This window comes from Pocillopora damicornis, chromosome 11, assembly GCF_964200805.1.
Source record: "Pocillopora damicornis chromosome 11, jaPocDami1.2, whole genome shotgun sequence".
Classification (NCBI taxonomy): Eukaryota; Metazoa; Cnidaria; class Anthozoa; order Scleractinia; family Pocilloporidae; genus Pocillopora; species Pocillopora damicornis.
The window spans coordinates 5478609-5497437 of record NC_142680.1 but is presented as its reverse complement, the minus strand read 5'-3'; the positions used below and the strand labels follow the sequence as shown (position 1 = coordinate 5497437).

At 37.4% G+C, this 18829-nt stretch overlaps 2 protein-coding genes and 1 long non-coding RNA gene across 4 annotated transcripts; 2 read left to right on the top strand and 1 right to left on the bottom strand.

The window, feature by feature from the left end:
* Nucleotides 1-670: 670 nt before the first annotated feature.
* LOC113681172 (uncharacterized) lies at nucleotides 671-13477 on the top strand. 2 transcript variants are annotated; one of them, XM_027198237.2, is made up of 12 exons: nucleotides 671-925; nucleotides 3319-3431; nucleotides 4002-4077; nucleotides 4437-4498; nucleotides 5179-5232; nucleotides 5672-5770; nucleotides 6259-6324; nucleotides 6898-6967; nucleotides 8275-8393; nucleotides 9362-9457; nucleotides 10349-10459; nucleotides 11364-13477. In XM_027198237.2, exons 1-12 carry the CDS (start codon nucleotides 685-687, stop codon nucleotides 11409-11411), a joined length of 1155 nt encoding a protein of 384 aa, XP_027054038.2. In that variant the 5' UTR covers nucleotides 671-684; the 3' UTR covers nucleotides 11412-13477. The 2 variants fall into 2 exon arrangements, with proteins under 2 accessions (XP_027054038.2, XP_089043051.1); XM_089186925.1 differs by lacking the exon at nucleotides 671-925 and adding an exon at nucleotides 3000-3103.
* A 961-nt stretch (nucleotides 13478-14438) lies between these two features.
* LOC149037153 (uncharacterized) lies at nucleotides 14439-15701 on the bottom strand. Its single transcript, XR_016180977.1, has 2 exons — nucleotides 15530-15701; nucleotides 14439-14906 (listed from the first exon to the last, which is right to left on the bottom strand). It is a non-coding gene; the product is annotated as an uncharacterized LOC149037153 (long non-coding RNA).
* On the top strand, nucleotides 14627-18352 carry LOC113681171 (uncharacterized). Its single transcript, XM_027198235.2, has 2 exons — nucleotides 14627-15060; nucleotides 17004-18352. Exons 1-2 carry the CDS (start codon nucleotides 14802-14804, stop codon nucleotides 18029-18031), a joined length of 1287 nt encoding a protein of 428 aa, XP_027054036.2. The 5' UTR covers nucleotides 14627-14801; the 3' UTR covers nucleotides 18032-18352.
* Nucleotides 18353-18829: the final 477 nt, after the last annotated feature.

Sequence of the window (18829 nt, the reverse complement as noted above, 5' to 3'; positions counted from 1 at the left end):
TTGCAACACTGTGACTTAACCAATGGGCTTATTACACACTTCATACATGCAGGGTTTACTTGAAACTTGCTTAGCTGCCTCTATGTTAGGAATGCCATTTCATTCTATACACCAGCTCCTTCAATTGCCTGTCAACAGTTAGCAGAAGCTTTCCGTCGAGCTTCAAAGAGAGGAATCCTTCTCGAATTTTGCCAATCATGTGACAGTAGACTGGTGATAATGAAGCAATTTTCGGTTAATAATCCGGGATTGCTTTGGTCTTGCTTTACTACGCTCTGTGATTGGTCCAGGTAATTTGCACCACTCTCTCGACCAATTAGATGCAAAAGTAAAACCAATCACTTCTGGGTCGCCCGCGTTTTCCCGTGCCTTAGGCAATTTGGTTGTTTTTATTTTGAGTTCTAATTGGCTCCTAAAGGTATTTTCCTTCCTTTCTTCTGATTGGACATCGTGATTACTCAATCGAAAAGCGCTCTACTAATATAAGAAATAGAGATGATTGTTGGAAGCTTATCTTGCGGAAACATTTAACTCAAAAGTTAAGCCATCGGTAGATTAGGAAAATCATTTCATTGTAGCAAGTGTTGCACTGGATAAAGAAGAATGAAATAAAATCTATTGTCACATGACTACAAAACACCTGTTACATCCCACTACCCTCCCCCACGGGCGTATTGCTCCAAGATGGCGGGACTAGTCGGTCGAACAATTTGTAGCCGTCGTTTAGTCGGAAAAATTCGTTACTTGCACACGAGCAGAACACATTTTGACCAGTATAAATGCGTGGCTGTTAATGAAGTAGAATCCTTTGTAGAGCGATGTATGAGCGCAGTGGGAACACCTTTAGAACATTGCAAAGCTTTGGCGCAAGTTCTTGTTGCCGGCGACGCGAGAGGTCATTTCAGCCATGGGCTCAATAGACTAGGTGAGTTCTGGTCAGAGTGGATTATTTGAAATTAGGGTAAAGTTTCCGCACAGCCCCATACTATTGTAAAACAAATCTGTTTTCCCAATGGAAATGTATTGTTTTTGTCATTGTTTTCTCTGTTCAAGAACTGAATGCATAATGTAGTATGGGGCTGTGCGGAAATTTTACCCAGTTGGATTACTAGTTCAAAATAAATTTTAAAAAAAGGAAATAAATAAACTTTTATCTGCTATAACCGACCCTTTAATTCTTATTAATCTTAATTCTAATGCTGCATGACTATGTTACGTGGTTTTCAAACTAGCAGCTGATACCGATGGGTCTCTATTGTCGTTAAAAGTGGGATTATGTCTGCACGCAATGCAAACATGCCTATGGCTCGTGCACAATTTAATCAAATGTGCACGAATATGATCTGGCTTAATTTAACCATTTCTTATTCCTCTCTAATTTCGGTAAAATTTCCGCACAGCCCCATACTACATTATGCATTCAGTTCTTGAACAGAGAAAACAATGACAAAAACAATACATTTCCATTGGGAAAACAGATTTGTTTTACAATAGTATGGGGCTGTGCGGAAACTTTACCTCCAACTGCAGTATCTATATTTTTTAAGTTGTGACCTTTTTATGGGCACTCAAAAATTATCCAGTGTCATTGACCGGACTTTTTGCAAAACGGAAACTCCCTTCTTATTAGGCTCTATGATTAGATGAGTGGAGACATCTTTCTTTCCATAAATTTTTGGAGAGAAGAGAGCTTACCTGCAGGTACCTTGTTGTGAAAAAAAAATTCAAACACCCTCTCTATTAGGAAACCATCCCAACCTAGAAATGGATAAAAAGGCTATTGAATTCAGAGTTGAATAAAACTATTGGCTTTTTTTGTTGTTTTTTCGAGGCAGAAATTATATAAAAAATTTCCACAAATATAGCCTTAAGAACCAACAACCTGGGGGTGTTAACATCAGCATCAGAAATTGGAAATTCTCCAGCCCATATGCAGAATTCTCCTCCTTAAATTTGATGACTAAAGCTTTTCTTTTATTCAAATATGTAGAATATTCACCTGTTATGTAACACTTTTCTCCTTCAAAATTACACTTTTTTTTGTCTTTGTTGATTAAAAGAAAATGCTGCAAATTCTTCTTTCCACCCATAATTTCAGAGCACAGCACAATGTTAGGAAAGCCACTTAAATAGCCAAAGTGTAATATCAGCTGATATGATCTAGGAAAACTGGGTGTGGTAAACATTGTAAAGGATGGCTGGTAAGCCTGTGGAAAATCTATGTGGAAGGGCAAATCTTGTCTCTTTTAACCGATGTTTTCATGATTAGAACAAATTCACAACTTTAAAATATTTCTGGTGGAAACATTACGGGATCACACCCATTGAAAAATGTCGCATGGGAAAATGCAAATAAGCTAGAAAATAGAAAGAGAGCATGCATAACCTCATTCAGGCCTGTCAATTGGACTGTCAATCATGTAATCCCCTGTGTATGCCGTGTTCACAAGTATTGTTTCTTGCTCAGACAACCAAAACGTAGCACTATTCATCAAAGAAGAATAGGTGCAATTAGTAGCGTTATCTTGACATGGCTACATTGTTCAAAAATCAGTCAGATGTAAAAATACATTACCATTTAAATGTTGGGTTTTTAATTTGTGTTAAGGCTGAAATGTGGCAGATTTACAAGGTTCAACCATCAATTTCGCCATGAAAGCAAAACAACAGTGCAGAATATATCAGTTTCGGATAACATGTCGGTAAAGTCTATTTACTTTTCGAAAAGCTTAAGTATATGTTGTAAATTCCCGCTCCACATAAGTACATGTTCAGTTCCAACTCAGTTTTATCATAACACCATTTCATTTCATTTCATCACTTTCAAACAATACTAACTGCTCCAATTGTGTCTCCATTGTCTCTAAACAGACACAAAGCAAAATTTTACAACTCCCGTTTGGGAATTTGTCAATTCAGATCTTAGGAGACCGAAGCTGGCAGTGAGCTTTTGCAACCTCATTCCCAGGTTATTGCACCCACAAAGCGTCATGGGTACCCCACTTTTCCTGAGTGACGCTTTTCAATGGGCACGATTCTGTAATGAACTTATGGATAGGAAGGTTGAGGAATGCCTCTTGTGTTTTATGGCAGCTGAAACTGGGTACATGTTTTACTTTTACAATCTCTTCTGCCTCTTCTGATATTAACTATCTGCTCTGATTGACTGCCAAGAATAATTAAGTGGTAATTATTACCTTTTTGATGGAAGAGTGCTCTCAAACAATCAATTTTTCAGTTGTATACACAGTTGTATACACAGTTTATTTAACAACTGGCAGGAATGCTATTGCATTTAATTTTCTCATTTAATTTTAGAAATGTATGTCCATGATATAAATGTGGGCTCCACAGTTATAAATGGAGATCCTGAAATTGTCAGAGAAACCAGTGCTACAGCACTTGTTGAGGGAAACAATCTTCTGGGGCCAGTAAGTGTGCTCTAAAATTTTACTCTGTTTTTATCCTTTGACCCCAAAGTGGCCAATATCAATATATATTACTTCACTGAATTCTGACCCAGAAGTAAACAATCTAGCTGTATATTACCCCAATAGGTGAATGCCATTGTTTTTGTTTATCTTTTTGGCTCTCTGAAAAGCCAGGCACAAGTTAAATTCCCATGTGCACTTTTAATTGCACATAATGCTCTGAATGGCTTTCCTTTGATCAAAAAGGACTGTTTTTTAAATTCATCTTTGCGGTATCAAAGGAATGGTGTGGAGAAGACTGGTGTGAGGATTTTTTCATATCTCCAGGCAGCTGTGTAATATTCCTTTTATTATACAAATGTCAATGAAATACTAAATCATTTCACAAGGAGCAATTTTTATATGTAACATAGCGACAGTGGTCTTTCATGTGTGCAGATAACATGTTATCTTCATGAATGAAGATGTGATGTTTTGTGTGCAGGCTTACTTGGTATTTCATTACTGTTTATATATTGAAAAGAAATCTTGAATTTGAAATCTCTGTATCTGCTTTATTTTACATAACAGGTTGTCGGAAACTTTTGTAATGATTTAGCCATGAAGAAAGCTCAAGAGACAGGAATTGGCTGGGTTGCTTGCAAAGGTTAGGAGATTAACTAGCTTTTTTAATTATTAATATGTCAATTGCATTATGATCCATTTTTGTGTCTAATTTCAGTCTGTCACACCTGTTTTTAATGTCAATATGAGGGGTAAATTTCTTAAAAGGATTTAAACTAGTACCAGACAACTGTCCAAAAAATATGACCAATTACTGTCATGGTTTAGTCATTTGGCTAACAATTGTTGTGCGATGGAATCAGCAATAATCATGATTCCAACTTGACTTTTGCTATTAATAGGAAGGGTACAGCTTAGTGCACTTGATGTGTTGCTTTTGTTGGATAGTTCATTGGTACTCATTTTGCAGAGAAATTAATTAATATTTTGTCACTATTGCAGGTTCTAATCATTATGGTATTGCTGGTTGGTATACAATAAAAGCAGTGGAGAAAGGACTTATTGTAAGTAAATTGTGATTCTCTCTCATTTTGCAGTCATTAATCGCCAACAAAGCTGAATCTTGATTTTATGATTGTCTTTTTGTGTGATCCATTTTGGATTTTAATGGTGTGGTGGAACTGAAAAATTAGCTTCACACTTCAACTCCCAGAAGGGATTAACATGTAACTTCCTCATATGATACCTGTACAGTGTCTAGCAAACAGGTAATGAGAATACTCGAACTTATCAGGTAGAAGTTGTTATCTTAAACTAACACCAAATTCTTGTAATAATTTACATTAAGGAAATGTACAACAGTTGGAGGGAGAATTAATTATAGGAGGCGAGCGTGGCCTAGTGGTTAGGGCGCTGCACTTGTAAGCCGGAGGTCCCGGGTTCAAGTCCTCCTCCCTGCCACTATGTTGATTTGTCTTCGGTGGCCCCGAATTCAACTCCTGCACGCTTTGTAAATAGCCAACTGGTCTGCCTCCTACCAGTTGGGGTTTTTAACGAGTTTCTGTTCATTTACGATATTTGTTTCCTCATTTACAGTGTCCCCAATTAGCACAGCAGTGCTAAATACGCTGACACTTAAATAAAGTTATTATTATTATTTTATTATTTATTGGGATTTGAAAGGTTAAATGTGAAGTCTTGGCCTGTACATGGATTTTGTCCTATTTTATATTTGTTTTCCTAGGGGATGAGTTTTACCAACACATCACCATTGGTTGTACCCACAAGAGCACGTAAGGTACAAAGGCTTTTTCATTTTTTTTGTGTGTGTTTTAAGTTAAGCTAGATTCTACATCTAGCTATTGTTAGCTTGCTGGACTAGTGGTTCCTGACAAGAGTAATCATGCTTAGCTTTTGGGAAAGACTTTTTATTCTCTTACTGTCCCTTGGCATCCACAAGTTGAAATGGGTGCCCATGATCTGCAGGAGAATCCTAATAGAATTATTGGAGAGTGCATGGGAGTGTAATGTCTTTTAAAAGACAGAATTGTTTCAGCCAGTGCCAAATGACCATGGAACACAAATTCCAATGTGGCAACCTTTCACTGAAAATATTATTGAACTATTTGTTACAGTGACTCAAATGGTCACAGCTTGGAGTATACCACTTGGAAACAGAAAGGCCTGTGACAGAATTCAACTTATACTTGAAAAATCTTTAAATGTGCATTTTTCAGGTTACTTTGGGAACCAACCCTTTGTCAGTAGCTGCACCAGCTAAAAATGGTGACAGCTTTGTTCTTGACATGGCAACAAGTGCAGTGGCTCTTGGAAAGGTGAGACCACAAGATAAATTGCGATAATCATGAGATAAGAGTTAGGATTGTTTACTTAATTTAAGTAGTTAGAAATTTAGTCATTAACTGATCATTTTTGATATCCTGAACAATTTTTTTTTTGCTATTTTCTAATACTTTCTCTGCATATTAGCATGTACTGCAAGGGGCCTACTCAGCCTCAGTAAGCTGAGTTGAAATTAAGTTACTTCCTTACTTGCTTATCAGAGCTCAGGAATTAAACTGCCTCGATCAAAAGATGGCCAAGGTTTTCTTTTATGATAAGCACAAATATATTGTCATTAGAAAAATAGTCAATTGTTTGGTTTGTTTGGTAAATTTTTTTTTTGACAAACTATAATGGATAATGTTAAAAACAGTCACTTACTGGTAGTCCAAAAAAATAATTTTCAGAATTATTACCGCATTCTATACAAAACAATTACAGTTGTAAATGCCAATGGTGTTGGACTGGTCTGTTGTTTTAGATAGAAATGGCAGATCGAAAGGGAGTTGAAATACCACATGGATGGGCAGTGGATTCAAAAGGATTGGTAAGAAGACTAATAATTCAAATTTCAGAAGCAAAACCTCCAGTAAATATTTTCTATATATATTTGAGATATTTTAAGTTAGAGTTTGAGCTTGATGAAATTTTCAGCTCTTTTAAGTGAAATTTTTATGGTAACTTTTGTAAAGTTATGTTGCAATCTTTACCAAAATTACTTGTTACTGTAATTGGATTTTTCTGTCTAACAAATGAGGTTATTTGACCTCAAAATGACATTATATGATATTCTGAATTATTCTTGCATTTTCATTTGTTCTTACTTATGATCTTTTGGAGGAAAGATGCATATATGGTGTCACCATTAACAATATTTTGCTCTTTTATCTTATAAAGCAAACTGATTCCATGTTGCCATGGGTCTGTTCAGTAATAATAAATCACAGAAGACATCAAAATGTGTAAGAACATTAGTGACACACTCAGCTGTGCCTTGTGTGCTTTTTTTTTTTTTTTTCTGACCACATTTTGACATCATCTGTAGTCTGTTACTGAACACATGCATGGCAACATGGAATCTACTTGTTTTCTACCTGATAACTTTTTTTTTTCATCATAGGAAACTGTCAATCCTGAAAAAGTTTTATCAGGAGGAGGACAGCTGCCACTTGGTGGAACAGAAATAACAAGTACGATAACATAATTAACAGCCTAATTTAACTCTTCTGGTGTGTGAGAAGCCCTCGTTGAATTTAATTAAGCATGCCCTAGGGAGGAAACTGTGCTTTGCCAATTTTGTGGTGGGTAATTTATGGGAGGAAATGACTGATTGTATGACTTAACCCTTTATCTCCCATGAATGACCAAGACAGAATTTATCCTCACAATACCAATACAATATCAACCAGATAAGTGATGAGAATAAAGAAAAATATCAGTTTGGGGATAATTAGTTGAGCCAATACTAAATTCTCTGAACTGACATTGTAAGAATTGTATGATTGACAGTAAGGAGAATTACTAAATTAAATTTGATGTGAGAGGTAATGAGTTAAATCCCAACTTTGATTGTAATTCTCCCCTCTAGCTGCTACACATTTCCTTGTTACTTAGTTACTAGAATTTTGTGTTAGATCAGGGTAACAACTTCTACCTGATAAGTTTGAGTATTCTCATTACCTGTTTGCTGGATAATGTATGGATATTATAGGGAGAAGTTACATGTTAATCACTTCGGGAAATTATACTTTGTAAATCACTCTATGCTAGATTTACTCCCTTTTATCCTGTCTTATTTGCTTTCCAATTGGTAATTAAAATTATTAATGGCAGATTTTTGGATTTTCAGCTAAAATTTGTGGTAATTTTGTAATGACAGTTTATCTCATTCTTGGGTACTTTTGGGTGGTTGATTTTTTATTGCTGGAACTAACAGCTGATCCCAATGTGATCATTATTATCATCATGTCTGCTAATCAGGGCAAACAATACTCCTTAGTGGTTAGTGCAGGATGAAAGGGCCCCAGACACTTTTAGATGAGGTGCAGATTTTACCCAATTGATTTTCCCATAAATTGCGACTTACTAATAAGCTTTCACTTATTCTTGATTGGTAAGAAACCATTGCCCATCTTTATGATTATGTGTTAAAAGGCTGAATTTTATTATTTTATTTTTTGCCATTGATCCCAATGCGATCATTATTATCATCATGTCTGCTAATCAGGGCAAACAATACTCCTTAGTAGTTAGTGCAGGATGAAAGGGCCCTAGACACTTTTAGATGAGGTGCAGATTTTACCCAATTGATTTCCCCACAAATTGCAACTTACTAATAAGCTTTCACTTATTCTTGATTGGTAAGAAACCATCGCCCATCTTTATGATTATGTGTTAAAAGGCTGAATATTATTATTTTATTTTTCGGCATTGAATTTTGCAAAGTGATATAGGGAAAGTCATCATGGCTCTCTCATGTGGGTGTTGTTGATTGCAGGTGGTTTCAAAGGATATGGTTTAGCAATGATGGTTGAGGTGGTTTGTGGCATCCTGGCTGATGCTGCATTTGGTCCCAATGTAAGGAAGTGGAAGGGTGATGACAGGGTGGCTAATTTAGTAAGTACTGGTGCTTTCTCTACTTTTACTTCTTATGTTGTCTTGTGAAAAGACAAATGACATTGTACTTATATACTACCAAGGAAAGGTCTTTGGGAGGGTGCTAGATTTTACAAGCAAAGATGGTTTCAATGCATCTTAAAAAGAGGCCCTTACTGTATATGAATTGAGTAAAATTCAAAAAAGGCAAGGCTCCATTTTTGTCAAGTTTACCTGGAATGATTAACCTGGGTCCAGTTGTTGTCAAGGAAATGTGCTGCGTTATCCACCAGATTGAATTTATCCAGTGGTTAGCACTATCCAACCTTTGAAAAATCAGGGTGTGGTCCAATTTTGCCAAATCATGCTGCTTTTGACCTTTTTTTGTGTTCACACTTCAGAGAGTTGAATCTGTTTTAGGTTAATTCTTCAGAAATAAGAATCACTCTTAGTGGAGAGTCATGGGCTAAACTCCCAATATACAGAGATGGGTACAACTTGACAAGTGTGCAAAGCCATGGTACACTTTGTGCTCCACATGTTGTTGTGTTTAAGCACAGAATAATATCACTACACCGTGGATTTAAAATGGCCAACCAAACTTTAATATACACTTAATCCTAAAGCTACAATTGACCAACATGCATGCAGCTTGACTATTTAAAATTCTGCTCTGGGACACGTGTTACATAACATACCTTACCTAACCTTTGCCCTTAATCATGTTCTCTATTGTTCTATTGTATTTTCCTAGTTCATTAACACAGTACTATTAACACATGATTGCCTCTTAGCTTTGTAGCTTCCATGAGCAAGGTTATGCTCTGGCACTGACAAATACCTCTCTAGAAAATAGACCTTTGCTGTTCTACAGGCTGGGTAAACTCCTGTCAAGTGCTAAACCTTTTTTCCTCCTCAGCTACCTTTAATTAATCTCTTTTTATAACTTCAATTTGTCTACTAATTATTTGAATTGATGTTACATTCAGGGTCAGTGTTTTGTTGCTGTTGATCCTAAAGCATTTTCTGAAGGGTTTGAGGACCGCATGCAGTCACTTATGGATCATTGCAGAAATCTGCAACCGGTAAAACCATTTTATTTAGCTTCTCATGCTAAAAAATGCACCCAACTTTGGTTTTACTGATATTATGGATTAACTTTTGAAAGCCTGTCAAGTGCTGTGCCTGACCCTTTTCTATGGCTCTGTATAATATCTTAAGGCCTCACCCCTCTTGTTCAACATCTTGAGTTGTTCAACCTTCTTAATTTTGACAACATACATTGGCTCATGTCTCCCTAATGGTGTAGTGTAGGTAATTAACCCTTTAACTCCCAGATCAAATTTGTAATTCTCTTTACTGTCAACTTACAATTCTTATAATGTTTATTCAGAGAATTTAATATTGGATCAACTAATTATCCCCAAATTGATATTTTTCTTTATTGTTGTCAATTATCTGGTTGATATTATATTGATATTGTGAGGAGAAATTCTATCTTAATTAATTCTTCTGGGTTTAGTTGTTCAAATGGTGGATAATGCTATCCATTAGATAAATCACTATGCTGTGGAGAGGAGTTAACAAATGAAAACTGTGCTATCCACAGGAGAGATTTATCCAGTTGACTGCATTGTCCACCTTAGCACCACTGAAACCAGGCCAGCTTACCAATCACCCAGTCATTCTGTCAGATCAGCCAGTGAGCCTGTCAGCTGGTTTGATCTTCAGTCAGTTGCCCGTTTTTTTTTTTGCAAATCCCTCAGTCTCTGTACAGGCTGCATGTTCTCCCTCAATAATTTCTGTATCAGACAAGTCTTTCTTAATATACGATGACATCTAAGACCATGGCACTTGATGATTTTGCCAACTGAGGAAGCTCTTTTAGGGAAACAGTTATTGCCTCTCAAAGGCCCACACCCTGTGAGAGAAAAAAAATTTTGTTCAATATTGACTGCAGCATTATAATTCCACAGGCAGAGGGTGAGACCACTGTGCTTGTAGCAGGAGACCCAGAGAGGGCCCACATACAAAAAGTGAAAGAAGATGGTGGTATTCACTATCATGTTAATTTGCTGGAAGCTATGGTATGTTAGCATAGATATGCCTGTTAAAATATTTTGATCAATTAATGAAATGCGGGCATTGCAAAGTAATGAACTACTCATTTTCCGTCTTGGTGAAATCCCAGAATTCTTCCCATATAAAAATAGGTACCAGTCTATCTTTACTCTGCCCAGTAGACATACTGCACCATTCAGATCTTTAAATAAGGATATAAAAATTTCATTGTGGTAACTAGGTTTATCAGTGTGACAGTTTTTCTTTTCAAAAATTTTCTTTTTAAAAAAAAAGAATTATAGACATTACTAAGGTCAATTTCAGATATCCTGTTGTCAGCTCTCAAAGATAAAATTGTTATCCATGCACTGCAACATTGTTATCCATGCACTGCAATGTTGTATCCCCCATCAGTAACACAGACCCTCTTTTCTCTTCTTTAACCCTTTCAATTCCAAGATCTGAAAGTGAATTCTCCCCTCCAGCTGCCTTGCATTTCCTTGTAAATTATTGACAAGAATTTAGTGATAGATCAGAGTAATAAATTCTTCCTGATAAGTTTGAGTATCCTCATTACCTTTTTGCTGGATAATGTACAGATATTAAAGGGAGAAGTTATAGGTTAATCACCTCTGGGAGTTGAAAGGTTAACTCTAATACCTCAGGTGATTAAAATGTTACTTCTCCACACAATTTCATTACATCATCTAGAAAGCTGGTGATGAGGAAAAGAAAGATGTGGTAAAGGGGATATAACCTCTCTTTTTTTAATGACACCAAGTCTTCTTACTATCATGATAAAGCAGCACATAGCAGCTAGATGGGAGAGCTACAAAGCAGATCATAAAAGCTAAAGAATGAAATGTTTAAATTATGAATACATGTAGTAATATTAAATTACTTTATTTCTTTCTCTCCTCTTTATTCTAGGACAAGCTTGCCGACCAACTAGGTGTGCCATGCATGCCAACAAAGTAATACCACTCACACATACATGACATTACTCTTGTCTTAAAGAAAAGATATTTTACCAATGACTTATATGTATGCACCAAAGGATCAACTTATTTTTAGACAAAGTATTTAACCATCACAAAACATACTCAAGAGCTAAAGTGCCACTTTAAGAAAGGGGCACCAAAGAGAGGAAATTACTGTACCCACCAAAAAGGGAAATTAGGACTAAATCAGTGTTTTATTACAAATCTTTCTTTGTGCTTAGCTCATTTTTCTCACAGAACTTGGCTTGTATGCCAGGCCTGTGATAATGCCACTGTGTTATTGGTTCTAGTACTTGCTGAGTTGTACGATTTGCAGTACATCAGCAGTACCATTACACTATTTCAAAATCAATGGTTTGAGTGCAGAGATATCCACCAATAATGTGATCATTTGGGTGAATGTCTTTAGATGGCAACAGTGAATGACATCTTGACCATCTGAGTCATATTTACCGTCATTGTTAAGTCTGATGATACGACTGCAAAGTGACAGTCAAATGATACTAATTGTTGATACTAAACCCAAAAGTACATTTTCTGTTCACTTAACATTTACAATTAACTAACAAATGCACTCACAAAATGGTAAAAGGGACACACCTTAACAAAAATCTACATAGTAAAACTATGGTTGTAGAGAACCTTTGTGTCCAACAAATGTCACAGGTTTTGGGCTGATATGTGAAAAAAAACTACACAATTTTGTATTTTAGGGTGCTTAAACAGAGATCAAAACCAATATATAGCTAGGGGGGTTCCAAAAGTGGCAGTTAAACTCCCTCCCCCCCCCTTTCCAACTAGTAGCTTTGTAGATAAAAAGCTCTCATGTACAATACCCAAACAACCTGAAATGCCCCTAAATGGTGGTGAGACACTAGTATGGGACTGCCACCCCTTAGTTTTGTTAAGAAAAGTGATATTTGTGAAGTGAAACACCCTGCCATGCCCCAAAATGCCAGTAAGATACTAGCACTAGTGTAAGAAAGCAATCTGAAATACTCCCTAATGTCAGTAAGACTCAATTGCTAAACAACCCCACTCCCTCCTTTTCACCCTTGTTAGGATGAATTGATCATCTCTTATGGTGAAGCATCTGACAAGTCCCCATAGGTCGGTAAAATGCATCCCAATTGCTTTCCAGCTTTGGCAATGAATATCAATAATTTACAGCAATACCCCTGAATGTCAATAAGATGTAAGTGTAGAACTGAGCCCCCCCCCCCACACACTTTTCTTGCTAAGCTTTGTTAATAGTGATAATTTACTAATAGAGCACCTTAGCCTTTTTATACTAGTATGATACCATAGTGTGTGATGCCTTCATCTTAGCTTTTTCTAAGAAAAAATAATTCACAATAAAAGATTGAAACTATATTATTTTCTTCAAAAGGACAGTAAGAAAGTGGTGGAACCCCCCCCTACCCCCACTTTCTTTACTGTACTACAAAAAATTGATAACAAATTTATTTAATGAAAACAACCAGTTATATGCCCTAATGCTGGTAAAATCGTAGTGTGAAACCCCATCCTCGCATATGCCCCCATGGGAGGTCCTGGGGTGCCCGTGAATTCCCCCCCCCCCCCCGCTCTTTGCAAGTCTTTTTTAAAGAAAACAACCTACAATATTCAATTAGTGAGAACTGGTGAGTACACACAGTTTGACCCCCCATTGAAAAATCGTGGCTATGCCCGTGTACCCTGGGCAAATGTCAGGAAACTTAACCAGTAGATATTTGGGAAATAAATACAGACATGGCAAGGGTATCAAGCACGTGATCACTTTTACTGTAGAATCGTGCGTATATCCTTGAAAAATGAGAACAGTGGCTTGCAGAATCACTTAGTGATATGAAAATTAAATCGTAGATAGTTAGGAATTAAATGTATACATGGCAAGGCTATTAAGCCAGTGATCCTTTTTGTATGATTTTAGCATAAAGTAGTTAGTGCAAAGTGTAATGTAATTAATTTTAAAATAGCTGTGAATTAGCTAGGTAGGTTTATAAAAGATGATCTACTGGAAGTAAAAATGTTAGAGATTTAGCCTGCGTCGTATGTTCTTTGAGATAAATGCTTGGATATGCTTTGATATTGATGTTGAATGGGGATAAAAGGCAAATTCTTCCACATTCCACTGAGGCAAAGACCAAAACCAAGTATGGCTTGGTTTCGTGTTTGTGCGCACGGCGCTGGTTACAGACGTCTATGTCGAGTTCTCATTCACTGTGCAGTTCGTTTTGTTGAACGCGATGAATATGCAGCAATAGGTTTTTCTTTCGTGTTTATCCTTAAATGATTTCAAGTTTTTCAGTTTGCTTCTCTGGTTCATTTTTGGACAGACCATTTTATTCTTTAAGAAGGGGTGGGCCGCGAGAATAAAAAGTAATACGATGTAATTCATACATGGTCCAAAGGACTCGGAGAACTCGCATCGCAGATTGAATGTGGTTCCAATTTTTTTTTAGAGTTGAGGATTATCTAATATAAAAAATTATGCTCGAAACTTTTCACTATAGGTCAGGAATCTGATATATAAAATTGAATTTGAATTGGAGTTTGGCGTGGTTGGAGTATTTTACCGATATTTTAACAACGGTTTTAATTTAAAAATGGGGATAAAGAGTTTATGGAAATTTTGGGTTTTGTTCAGTCGTATCTCGAGGCCCTAATTTTAGATGCAAATTTTGTGTTTGTGGGGTACATCTGTTAATAATAATAAAAAGACTGTGGGAACAAAGCGTTTCCTCGGGCAAAATTCAAAATTTGAAATATTGTTTGTCGGTTAAGGAAGAGAGTGTCACTCAATTGTAGGTACGGCTAAGATAATTGATCTGTCGAGTCTCTTAAAATTGTAAACCCACCACTAATTTACTTATATTTTTAAGGTGTCGTACTTAAAACTTTCTCTTATACTAAAGAATTTCTCAATAAAGAATTAGTTCCGTAAAACATTTTAAAAAAATGAATGAATTAGGTAAAGAAAGTATCTCAGGCTATGTGATTAGTTAGCGCTAGTAATTTATTGGGATGTCAAAATGTGGCAGCTGTCCTCATATCGCCTAAAATACATGTCGATCTTTAAACAAACGTCGTTATAGCAACCTTTTGCAAAGTCATTTCAGCTGCTAATGTCTGCTTTAGTTGGCTTTTCTCAACTCACCTCGCTATCCAATCAATTATTGATAACAAACCACAGCAGGTCTGTATTCACCTAGCTAATGTTTGGAACGTTGTTGTGGGAACGTAGTGATATTTTCAGTAATAGCCCGTTGCGAAATGGGAAGCTTGTAGAATATATTGTACTGGGAAAGTTTCCTTCTACTCCACTGATAATATCACACTCGACGTTATGGCTTGAACGTGGAAAATGTCCGATAGGCCGGTTTTATGCGCAGCCTGTGACGAGCCCAGTCCCGGGCCAATAAGACGTTTATACTATCAGCCACGAAAACACGGTCCATTCTTTCCGATTCTGGAACAACAGAAAGTTGGGGTCAAAGCAAGTTTATTTTCCGGAGGACGAGTTGTCGTATGTACAGGCTGTGCCAGCCATTTGCAAAGACAGTGGATCGCATTCGAAAAAAAGTGGACTCCTTTGGAAAAACGAACCTACACACTCTTAGCAGGTAAATTCGATGTAATTAAAAGAGTCTGAATTTATCACTGGATGAGATAATTTTGACATCTTTTCAGTTTATCAGAGGTTAAGTTATGAAATATATATGTATCGTCTGGAGTCATTAATCACCAAAATAAGCCTACGTTGACTAGAGCACGATAGTACAAACAAATGGTTGATACAGCTTTTCAGCTACCTATCAGTGACTCAGCAATGAATAATTATTTGTTATCTTAAGCAAGTTATTTGCAAAGTTGCGTTGTAAAGTTGTAAAATTTGGGTTGCTCTACTGTAAAGTCAAAACTGTATCGTCTGTTCTCGATAGTTATCAATGTATGCTAGTCCTATACGCTAAAACTTCTAATAAAGGGGATATTGACGTTAAGACTTTAAAATGATTTTTTTCAAGCGTTATTCGGGCCAAAAAGAATCATTATTTGCAACATGGTACTTTTCAGAACGTGTCAAATACTTACGTCACTCTTCAAAATACCATACCATATGGGTGCCGCTTATAACTGCAAAAAATTTTCGATTGGATCGCCGCCACATCTGAGTACGAAAGACAACATCTATTCATTAGGATTTCCTTATCGCGATATGATTAATTCGTGGGATACAGCCGTAATACAGGAAACGATTCAAAACATACTTTAAGAGTGATCAATCCTTTTTTTCAAACACGGAAACTCAATAGCAACTTGCTAGGCAACCGCAGGAACTCGCCAATACGAAAAAGTTTAAAAAAAAATTGATTTGCTCAAACGCTGTGTTAGAGAAATCTGTTATTGTGCGGTAGAATTTTTATAATTCCCAATACGTTTGGGCTTGACAGCTTTTTGCAATTGTAATGAGAGTTCATTTACTAGCATCATCTTGTTGAGAGGCATGAGTGTATGAATACATTTTCATTATGTAAAATATGTAAGCTGGAAAAGATTTGGGTCTATTTTCTGTCTAGAGATAGGGATTTGGCCCGAGAACATTTTGATAATCTCAAAGGAAGCAGTTTTGATCTTTAGCGTCAGAAACCAGAAAAACAATTTGAATCATATATATAATATAAATGACAATTTATATAGCGCCCTATCCAAAAGCTCTGAGGTGCTTTACAATCAAACCAGAAGACGTGATAACTTGACTTTTAATAAAACTACACGTAATAAGTGTGTAAAAACATCGGACCAGACGCGGGCGGCACAGAAAGGCGATGTTTCTCAGCAGGGGTTTAAGAATTTGCGGGGCATCCCCGCAGGCTTTGATGCGCAAACTAAAGCAAGCGCACCATTAAAAAAGGGCTAGGCAAAATTTCGCGCTTGGGATCTTTTTGTGAACATCTGCATGCTCATCATAATCATAAATGGAGTATGGCCACTTAAGACATGCTTATTGAGTTTGGAGAGAAATTTGCTGGTGTCAAAAACATTTTTGAAAATTTGGGCAAAGGTGCGCATGCTCTTGGCTAGGTGTACGATGAACCATCGCAGGCTCCGCCAAATGATTACTCACATTGATTTCTAGAGCAATTTTCAATTGAGTGTCAAAGTGTCCGGGATTGCATAGGCTTTGTTCCACTTCGCTCTGTGATTGGTCCAGAAAACTCGCGCCACTCTCTAAACCAATCAGATGCAAACTAAAACTAATCATCACGACTTGGTCGCCCGCGTTTTCCCGTGCCTTCGGCAGTTTGTTTGTTTCCACTTTGAGTTCTCATTGGCGCTATGGGGTATTTTTCTTTCTTCTGATTGGTTGTTGTGAGCACTTTGGTTTTGGTTTAACGACATTCAATCGAAAAGCGCTTTTATCATGCATCAGTAATCGCTTGTTGATAATCAATTCGCAAAAAGATCATTTAATGTAAGTAAGTATATCACGATATTGGCATTTAGGGATAATTAAATCTCAGACTGACAACATTGAGTGGTGGTTTTCCTATTTGTGACATTTCAGCCAGCAGGGCGCCAAAGGGTGATGATTTCAGCGAAGCTGGCTCGCAGGACCACGCGGCCAAACTTCATTGGCGCAAAGCCGCCAAATCACTGACAGTTCAACATCAAATCGTGGATAGCTTCCAACACACGTCACATGACGATGATCCGAGCCCCGTCAGCAGATTCAGAATGGCGGCTCAGAACGTCCAACACGAGAGAGAGGCGAACCCAGCTGGTTCTAGTCTCCACGATGTGGTTCAAATGGCGCGCGACGCAAATGCTGATTATGATACACCACCATCTGCCAGAAACGCAGGAAACTTGCATCTTCCTGTTTTAGCCAGAAACTCTCCCGCAGAAAGACGCTTACCAGGGGGTACATCATCTGAATTTCAAGACCAGCTTCCTCAGAAATTACGCGAAAGCGCAGACATTTTGATACGAAAGGTGGCAGAAATTCAATACGAGGAAAATCTGCGACAGTCGCAAGAAACCATTCGTGAGGCGCTGGATCGAGTAAAAAAGTCACAAGACCGAGCGCAGTTTGTGAAGAGCCTGGGGCGCGATCTCAAAGAGCGACTTTACGGTGAACTTGAGTTCCGAGATGCCAACAGAAGTTTAACCGAGGAAAGACGAAAGAAAGCTGTTCAGGCGCTCAAAGACAACGATGACTCCAAACATAAGCAAATATTAAAAGAATTGGCCAAGGAGAAGGAATGGCAGCGAAAAACAGAAGTCATGATTGCAACTCAGGAAAAGAGAATCGAAGAACTTCGACAAGAGATAAAGATAGAAATGCGGAGCATTATGGAAGGACAAAACAGGCATTACGAGGAACTGAAGCAAATGATGATAGATTCCAGAGCAATAGTACCTCATAACGGCAGTGACCACGCGTACGTGAGTCTTGATGGATCAATGCATTCTGGATCTAATCTGGAGGATCTTATTCCGAGTAGAAAGAGAAGGCGTAACAGGGAACCCAGTGCAACTTCTGCCCTAGAGGAGCATTCTCGTGCAAGCACGCCAGAATATTATATCCAGTAGATCAGACGTTTTGATAGACAATTTTGTAAATTATTCATACCTTTTTATTCCCAGACTACCCCCTCCCCCCACCTTCACTATTAATGTACAGTATATATTCCTGCCAAGGAAGAGACCCTATATGATTCACACACATTCTTCATGAAAACATTTCGGAGAAATTTAAATATAACAGAACAAAGCAATTCATCTGGAGGCGAGGTGGCAAGAACTATTATACGGCTCTTTCGCCAGAGAAGTAAAAATAATCGTTGTTAAATTTATCATAACGATTCATAAGCAAATCTTTTATTACCCTCGTAATAAAAAGCAGTCGAGAAAGTCTCTGAGGAAAATGTTCCCCCCAGCATACAACTTAAGATGAGATGGGTCTACGATTGTTTCCTGATGAGAAACCTCTTCCGTATCAATGGGCATCACAACGCACTAAACGATCTTTGTGGTCAATCTTGGACATAGCTGGGGGTGGGGGAGGGGTTTAGTCCTTATACGAGAAAAAGGAACACCTAATCGTAAGTGACAAGTGGCATAATTCCAATCGAGTGTCATAAGTACTCTAGAAGTGCTGTAGTTTTATCACACGAAACCCTGTGGTTGGTCCAAAAGACTCGCGTTGCCCTCTTAACTAATCATTTGCAAAACTAAATCCAATCGGGATCTTGTCACCTGCTTTTATCCGCGCACAATCCCAATCGAATGACAAAAGTGTTCTGGGATTGCAGACGTTTTCCTGCACTACTCTCTGTGATTGGTCCAGAAAACTAGCTTCACCTACTCAACCAATCATTTTCAAAACTA